The sequence below is a fragment of the Austrofundulus limnaeus genome, unplaced genomic scaffold (assembly GCF_001266775.1).
Source record: "Austrofundulus limnaeus strain Quisiro unplaced genomic scaffold, Austrofundulus_limnaeus-1.0 Scaffold414, whole genome shotgun sequence".
NCBI lineage: Eukaryota > Metazoa > Chordata > Actinopteri > Cyprinodontiformes > Rivulidae > Austrofundulus > Austrofundulus limnaeus.
Window position 1 is genome coordinate 298,924 of NW_013952816.1, and position 9,555 is coordinate 308,478.

Genomic DNA, 9,555 nt, shown 5'->3' on the forward strand with positions numbered 1-9,555 from the left:
TATTTACAGAATCAAATAAATTATTAATGTACAGTTTATTGTGGAAAATTAAATTTCTTATAAAAAGTTGAAATCAACAACAATTAACACGCATCTGAGTTAATTATCATTACTTTGACAACTTTATCAGGAACAAACTCCAGGCTTAAGGTCTTAAACTAGATACCGCATAGCGGTGACATAATGACCCCCCGCATGCACAAATGCACCAGAACTCAGAAGTCTTTATTCCTAATATACAGTATGTCATGCTACTAGGTGCATCCCAAAATTGTAGTGGTTTGGGTGGGGGTCTGATTTTTTTGGGTGGGGTGGGGGTGGAGGGGGTTGACCTGATGGATAGCCCATCATCAGAGCTAAACAAGATAATAAATCTGAAGCTCCCATGTTTAATAGTTTTGAGCATTAACCATTTTTGAATGTCCAAATACCCATTTTTCAGATAAAATTGGGGGTCCAGGGTTAGGTGGGGGCACTGATTGGTTGACCTGATGGATAGAGCTTCATCAGAGCTAAACAACAAAAGAAATCTGTGTTTAATAGTTTCTAAGTTATAAGCAGTTTTGCATGTCCTGACACCCCCTCTTTGAAAGGAGCCCCCTCCTCAAAAATGGGGTCTATGGTAAAACCGTTGGCTGGTGCAGTGTAGGTCAGACTCATCTACAGTCCTGCCAAATTTCATTTGGATCGGTGCAGCTGTTTTTGTGCTACTTTTGACCAAAAATCATTGGAAAAAAAAACAGCGTGCGGGGGTCATAATAAAATAAAATAAAAAATAAAAAAATAAAATGAAAAATAAAATAAACAGTATGTAAACAATATGGCTCCCACTTACGCTTTGCATACAGGGGTCATAATAAAGATTTAAATGTAGTGTTTGTTGGATATCACTGACTTACTACAATCCCAAATTTCATCCAAATATGTCTAAAAATGGTCAATTTTGCATTTTAGCTATGACTGCCATCTTGGATCTTTAGTTCACATTCATAATTTGTCAAAGCTTGTTCTAGGTTATTACTATACCAGTTTTCTATACTAAGACTACTATACCAGTCTTAAAATGGCTGAATTAGAGCCTCTTTTTATTGACTAGCTTAAACTTGTGATTAGCATTCAGAATATGTTGATTTAGCTCTCAGCTATCAGTCCACCAAATTTGAGCTTTGTATGTCTTAAAACTGCTGAGCATTCCGGTGCCATGTTGGGTTACACAAACCCCACCAACTGTTCAGGAGGATCATTACACCCCCAAAGGTTGTTTCACTGTGTAAGTGGTGTGTACAGCAGGGTGGCCAAAGATTTGTCTGTGGTGGCCATGGCCACCCCCTGGCTCCGCCCCATCTGCAACACCTTACTTTCCACATGAGAACATTTCTGAAAATTTTAGTTCAGACAACCAGCTGCTGTGGGAAAACTATAAGGTCTATTGAAATCATTCTTGAACTGTGAGCGAAAGAGATTCGTTCTTACTCATGAAAATTTTCAAATTTGTACAGCATTTTATCTCAGAGATGTGACGATGTAAAAATAGTTGTTGTTTTGCTTCAGAATCGGAGCGTGAAAAAATCTTTACATAGAGGAAGAGGGAGGGAAGTGGTCCAGCTCCAGGTCTCTGTTTAAAGCTCTTGTTTTGTGTCTCCGCTTGTTTTAGGAGTGATTCTGGTGGATTACGGGCCTGTTTGGAGGGAACATCGTCGTTTCTCTCTGATGACTCTGAGAAACTTCGGTCTGGGGAAGAAATCCATGGAAAAGAGAATTCATGAAGAGATTCAGTTCACTGTTAAATCACTAGAAAAGATCATCGGTACGTAATCCATATTTATGCATATTTAAAGCTTTTGGCTGTGTTGTTGGTGTGATGTTCTGTATTTAAATCTGTGTACAGGTAAAACTCTCAGTCCTCAGGTGATGTTCCACAATGCAGCCTCGAACATCATCTGTAAGTTTCTGTTTGGGACCCGTTATGAGTACGATGATGAGACCATCAAAAAGGTTGTTCAGTGGATCACAGAGATTACTAAAATAGGCAACGGACCGTGGGCCATGGTAAGTATACGCATTAAAACAGTGGCTGAAATTGATCTCCTGCAGTATGTTACTGGGGTCTATTTGGGCAATGCAGTGGTCTTCAATGCATTGTTGAAAAAGGATCTCCTATCTTAATAATTTATTCTTCCATCAACTTTAATGCGGCCCGAACAACAGAGTCGACACCCACAAATGTTATATCAAAACTATTGCAGTCATGAGATGTGTACTATTACTTTTGGTGGTGTTTCAAGTTAGCATGGGGATGTAAATTACGAGAAATGGTGTCCAAAACAACCTGTATTCAAATCACTGAGCAGAGCTCTGAACTGACTCTCAGTGAGGTCACATGACTTAAGGTTCCCACAAACTTGGGCATACCGTGCGCAGTCCACGAGCCTCGCGGACTCTGCATATTATCCACAAACGTTTGAGAATTCATACTCGAGCGTACTGATCACCTGACAAACTCCTTGATTTTTTGCAATTTCAGTCATGGTGTCAAGGATGAGGACGAATAAATAGCTTGAATTTTAGCTTTAAAACAACAAAAGAAAAGAACTTACTTTACCCAGGGTCTGAGCTATTTCCTCCCACAAATTTGTTGTTCGCCGAAAGTCCTTATATTCCCTCATTGAGGTATCATAAAGTTTCTATATTTTCTAAGCTCGTCCATGAGACACTCTACAAAATTTGACTCCATTTTGTCCACAAATGATGCCAATCTGCAACTTTATCTGCTTGGTGTCGCATCCAAAACTGTCTGCACGGACCTCCACAGAGCAAAGCGCACTCAAGTGTGTGGGAGCCTTTAGAGTGGAGAGTTGTGAACATAAACCATGTTCTTAGCAAACTCTTCCTAACACCCAATCTTTCAATGTACACATACAAATTATATGTAAATTGTTAACGTAGACCTAAAGAAAGCTTTTGACACTATTGACCACAGCATTCTTCTTGATAAATTAGATTGAATTATCTGCCCAATGATGACATTCCTTTGCTTTCAGTAAATAAAGCCAGGCCTCTCTTTCAATTTTATCTGCTGCTGATAGACTGAAAGAGGAAAACAGCCAAAAGTCAAGAGGTTTCTTCCAACACGCATCTTTCCACACTTTGCTCAGAGACGCTCAATATCATTTATCTGACTTTAAAGTGCACAAGTGTCCAATTTCAGGTGTTAGGTGCCTTTGTGATTAGGGTTGGGTATTGAAAGGGTTTATTTCGATACCGATGCTAAGTCGATACTTTCAAAACAGTACCGGTTCCTAAACGGTATTTAAAGTGGAACTTACCCCTACTGTGAAAGTAGAACTCCGCCCCCAATGCTAATTTGAATAATGCATAAAGTGGAGACTCTGAGGGGGGTGGGGGGTGAGCAAGGAGGTGTGGCCAAGAGGAGAGAACGTTGTTTGAAGACGAGACAACGTGACAGCTAGCTTTAGTTTACTTTGGCAAGCTAACATTCCTGAAAACATTTCTGAATGTTCTAAATAAATGACTTTGTAAAAAAAAAAGTTTCATGATATACATGCAAACTCACATTTAGCTGATACAACATGAAATAATCTGTTAAAATATGACTTTGGTCCAAAACRGAACAGAAAGAATATCTTTTTATTTCTGTTTGGTTCCCTGCTTCTATTAAAATTCACAGTACAGCTCAGTCTGGGCCTGACAAGTGTTCTGTCCCCCGGATCATTCCGGACACTGCAGCCGACAACACACCACTCCACCCCGGACAGAAGCGTCAACCCACCCCGGCTGCAGAGGTGTTCGGGCAGCCTGGTGTGAAAACCCCTCCTCTGCCACTGCAGTGAAGTTAGTTTCAAGTTGGATATTCGAGCTCCGCGGAGTAAGCAGCGTTTAGCTCAAGGTTGATCCGATTTATGAATGCTAATGTCGGCCAGCGGTTCTCCACCACTCCCGGCCCAAGTGCCCGAAGGTTCACTTAGGGACTGTCAACAAATTACCAAACACTCCTGTCAAACAAATGCTAATAAATGCCTTGAACAGTAACCAACTAACTAATTGTCAGTGCTAATTCATGCTTTCACATGAGATAAAATATAATCTATTAAATTTTAAAGTCATATACAATATTTTCAATAATTTTAATATTAAATAATATAATGTTTTCTTCAATAGCTTCCAAGTCATGTGACCTGTTGACTCAGAATCACTTTGAAATAATTCTACTAGTCCCTTTAGATGAGGCACAGACATTTGTTTTCAATTTTAAGCCTTTTTCCATTTTTAGGATTTTTTTTTGTCAAAATTGAGGTTTTTTTCTACAATAGCTTCCAAGTCATGTGACCTGTTGACTCAGAACCACTTTGAAATAATTCTACTGGTCTCTATAGATGAGGCACAGACATTCGTTTTCCATTTTGACTCAAATTTTATTTTTTAGGATTTTTTTTGTCAAAATTTAGTTTTTTTTCCTACAATAGCTTCCAAGTCATGTGACCTGTTGACTCAGAATCACTTTGAAATTGTTCTAGTAGTTTGCATAGATGAGGCAGAGACATTTGTTTCCCATTTAAAGTAACTATTCATTAAAAAAAAGTTTATATAGGAAATGGAGGACTTTAATTTTATAGTTTCCAGCTGATGTCACATGTGCATCTGCAGCCAGTTGATCTTTTGTAGCAGGATTTCCGGTTTATATGATGTTCGATACAGACTAAGGTGGAAAAAGGAAAGGTTTATTCATCTCTGGAACAGTATAAAGGTAAACCAAAGGTAGAATTGCAGCCTTAAGTAATGTCTGCTCTGAAGGGTCAAACCACCTTTCATTAATTTAGAATTTTATGTCATATAATCAAATAAATGCATTTTAAAAAATGCAAACACACATATTTCAATTTGTTTCTTTTGAATATTTTATGTATTACTCTTAAGTTATAAGCACCGTTATGAAATACCACAAACAACTCACCACCCACATTTCCATGGCCTCTCCTGTAATTTATAAATAGTGCTTGGACAAACAGGGAAAAAGAAAAAGAAAAGAGAGGTGAATCACTCCATGTTAGCACTTATGACACTTAATAGACTGTACACAAAGATTAGCTTTAGTTTTAGTAACCCGTAGCATTACTGTTGTTTTTCACTAACAATTTTCCTCCCCTCCCAGATAATCACCTCACTTTTCAAAGAGCAGTTGTGCAGAGCCTGGAACAAAAGGATACATTGTAATTATAGAAATATTAAATAAATACTTAAAAATTATTGTGTGAAAATGGTTATTGATGCAAATCTATGCTTCAAGTGTAGTTCTAAATAGAGTAATTTTTAAAAGTCTAAGGTGCAATAGGTGCTGTTAAAGTGCTCTCTATATACAGTATGTACATGTATAAATATGTATAAGTGTACATGGATAATATATAAAAAATATAAATGAGAAATCCTCATGAAACACACTCCATAACAGTAGGTGGCGGTAATGCTCCAAAGCATTTTTTATTTATTTTTGACAATCATCAAAGAAGAAGTAGAAAAATAAGTGCACCTGAGAAAGCATTTCATAGCTCTTGTCAAAATGGGCCGTTTCAGGAAAGGGCAGAGCGATAAAAATAGAAATCTTTGGCAAACAGCAGGAGGCATTGATGCCATAATTAAGTGTTTCATTTCGTTGAAGTTTAGCGAGGCAGTTCCAACTTATGACCAATGGTTGTTGCTTGTTTTTTTTAAATCTTTTTAAAAGTAATGATAAAAAATATTTGAAGTGGTTGAAGGTCATTTGGGCTTCAGATCGCAAAGGAATACAGACAAAGGTGCAGGTAGTTTTTTTGTTTTTGCTAGTTACAATGTTGTTAACAGTATTCTTTGCTTATTTTTGTGCCCCAAATATGGAGAGCCATTACATTCAAAATTAAATAAATGAATAATTAAATTAATTAATTAATTAAATTAATTAATTAATTAATTAAAAGGGACACAGAAGAAAAATATGTCTGTTGCAAAGAGATGGTGTTTGTTGTGCAGGATAAAGTAGAATTTTTTATTTTTACTTAGAATTCTCCTGTTTTACTTCAGTATCCTTATAGGGGCTTATAAGATTTGTATTTAACATACATAAATAATAAAAATGTACAACTAAAATGTGTTATTTCGATATGTTTCTCGTTAGGTGGCCAAATCAGTTAGAAGGGCAATGTGACAATGGCAATGTGTGGAAATGACAGTGGGACCCAAAATCAAGCAGAGAGTAGTACAGGAGAACATTCTGCTGACTATACAGGACAAAATACAGTGCAGGACAGTGAACAGTCATTGGACAAAGCTAAATTCCATGTAAAACAACCACAGTCAGAACAGCAGACAGGATATAATGACGAAAATGACGATATAACAGAGGATGCAAAAGGTACAAAATCAAAGAAGAAATCTATCAAAAGAAAAAAAAAAGGGATAGAATAGGTCAGGAAATTGTTCAGCCCCATAAATGTTTGGACACACAGAGTAGTACAGCACAAGATGCGTACTCTGACGACACAGGCCAAGGTACCACTGAGGACAGGGAGCCGTCACAGGACAAAGTACATGTCAATAAAAACAGCCAGATTCACAACAACAGACAGGACATGAGGAAACAAAAGAGGCTCAGAATGAGGAAACAACAGAGGATCAGAATGAGGAAACAACAGAGGATCAGAATGAGGAAACAACAGAGGAAACATTAAAGGCTCAGAATGAGGAAACAACAGAGGAAACAACAGAGGAAACATCAAAGGCTCAGAATGAGGAAACAACAGAGGATCAGAATGAGGAAACAACAGAGGATCAGAATGAGGAAACAACAGAGGAAACAACAGAGGAAACATCAAAGGCTCAGAATGAGGAAACAACAGAGGAAACAACAGAGGAAACATCAAAGGCTCAGAATGATGAAACAACAGAGGAAACAACAGAGGATGGAAATGATTACCAGAAACATGCTAAATCTAGAAGAAATCCAAAAAAGACAATGGACAAAAAAAAGAACAACATAAACACAGAAAAAGTGACTACAGACAATGAAAGGCCCCGTAATTTTAAAATAAAGATAACAAGAAAAGAGTGGGAAAAAAATCAAACCCAAACATCGCCACAGTCAATTATGTCACCCTTGGACTGAAATATTATGTGATTAATTCAACAAAATAAATCCATGTTTGTCACGACTTGGTGGTGAGGAGAACTCAAAATGCAGGCATCCAGGCAGACCAAACTTAAAGTGATTAAAAAGACTTTAATAAAGAAAAAAGCCAACGTGGTGGCAGGCTAACAAAACAAAAAATCAAAACTTGGAACATGAGCATGCGGTGAGAACAAACATGGGTAAGCAACGGTCAGACGCTGAAGTGATGAAGAGAAGATCCTTAAATACAAACAGGGCTGAGTGGAAGTAGGAAACAGCTGGATGATTCCAATTAAGGACAGATGAGTGTGGCAGGCTGGAAAAATACTAAGAAGCTGACTGAGGCACAGGAAACTGAAAACAGGAAATGAGAAAATAAGACAATACCAAACAATCTGAAAAATACTACCAAAAATAACAAAACACAAGAATCACAACAATGTTGTACACTTTCCTTTAAATATCAACACGTGAAACTCAGCAGCAGCCGTAAAAAAAGGTGTCCATTTTTTATTGCTCTTGCCAAATGCACCTTTAATGGATGCAATGCAATTTATTCTTTTAGAAAGAAGAACATCCCTAAACCTTTCGACAGCAAAATCTCTTTAATTGTGAAACGGCTTGGTTCGGTGACACACCATAAAAAGAACGGAGATTCAGTCCAGGAAAATACTTAAAAAGCGGTAAGATAGCCAGAGCTGTAGCAGATGGTGTCAGTAAATACTACTATTCAAAGTTGAGGCAGACACCAATCAAAGAAATCACAGCGGGGAACAATACGAAAAGCCTCACTAAAGATGTGTTAAGAAAAATTTAATCAGAATTAAAGAAGAGTACAAGATAATACTTGAACTCATTTTAACACAAAAAACTGATTAAAGAAACAAGCATTAATTCAAACTCCAAGGGATATTTCCAACAATTTCACATTGACCCTTTTGCAGTGCATTTACAAACAGACGCTGGATTACATATTTTGGCCCACCATCTAAGAAATTCATCACCTGTTACCCTCCACCTTGATGCCACAGGGAGTGTTGTACAAAAAATACATGGTCAGGAAAAAAAATCTGTATTAGGCTATGGTTTTGCCAGGGATGGGCAAGGACAAACCTCCTTTGCCCATAACTGAGCTATTGACCAACAGCCATACCGTTCCTTCCATTTCACACTGGTTGATGGAATTCAACAGAAAACTGATCCACACTACCAAAATCAAAATAGCACAGATGGAAACCGACTACAGCTGGGCTCTCATTAATAGTGTGCTAATAGCCTTTAACAAGGAGGATATTTCATAGTACCTAGATAGAGCGTTTGAGATTGTGCATGAACATAAAGTTGGAATGAAAAACTACACAGTATTGCACCTGTGCTCTGCCCATATTATGAAGGCTGTTACACAAGCTTTTGGGAAAAAGATCCGTGATCGAGGCTTAAGAGTATGCAAGCTATTGTTTAGCATCCCTTTTAAACTGTAATAACCTTCAACTTGCCATGGAGGTGTTTTACATCATGTGTGTACTATTTGATGCAAAACATTGCAACCCCTTAGTACAAACAAGTCAAGCATACCTCAACAGCTGTATCTCCAAAAACAAGTCAGAGAAAGATGATGGGCAGCATACAGCAGAAGCACAACACAGCAAAAGTGATAAAAGCAACAGCATTATTGCTAAATCACCATTTACAAGGACTTTCCAAGTTTTACGGGACCAAGCTCAGGTTGACAATTTGTCCGAGGAATCAGAGATCACAGAAAATCATTACTGCTGTCCTCCTGGGATAGTTGATGTGCTTGTGAAGAACTACATGGGAATCATCCCACTGTGGAGTGGTATATTACTTCTTGACTTAACACAGATAAAACAAGCAAATCAAGAGAAACAAACAGCCATGTGGAGCTGTGGTTTGGCTTTGTAAAAAAGAACATCTTGGCCAAAAAATACCTCAGACCAGCAGACTTTATCACAAAATTGTATGCATCTTTACAAGGTTGGTGTGTTGAACATGTTATACAGCATGGTCTTCCAGACAAACTTCTGGACCAAACTGTAAGAGTTTCGAACAAACCGGCAGATGATCCCGAAGAAAAATGGAACAAGAGGGAAAGTTCTGCTGGTCAGACAAAGACCAAATCCAAGTATTTCAATCCCCCGAAGACATTACCCAATACCAAAACTTCCAAAGGCACCAAAAAACAAAAAAACAAAACAACAAATCACCAAAGCTGATGATGATAATAATAAAGAATCACAGGTAAGGTTTCGATTTTGTCATCGTTTCATCGGATCTGCGGCCGTATGTCTTGGACACTCGGGTGAAGAGAGGGGCAGAGCTGTCAACTGACCACTACCTGGAGGTGAGTTGGCTCCGGTGGTGGGGGAGGAAGCCGGTCA

The 9,555-nt window shown here is 38.0% G+C and overlaps 1 protein-coding gene across 1 annotated transcript; it reads left to right on the forward strand.

The window, feature by feature from the left end:
* Positions 1-1,654: 1,654 nt before the first annotated feature.
* On the forward strand, positions 1,655-5,045 carry LOC106528960 (cytochrome P450 2J2; the record flags this gene model as incomplete). Its single annotated transcript, XM_014024252.1, is given in 3 exon segments — positions 1,655-1,807; positions 1,889-2,049; positions 3,694-5,045. Coding segments are annotated over 3 exon segments (446 nt in total), but the record flags the coding sequence as incomplete, so codon positions are not given.
* Positions 5,046-9,555: the final 4,510 nt, after the last annotated feature.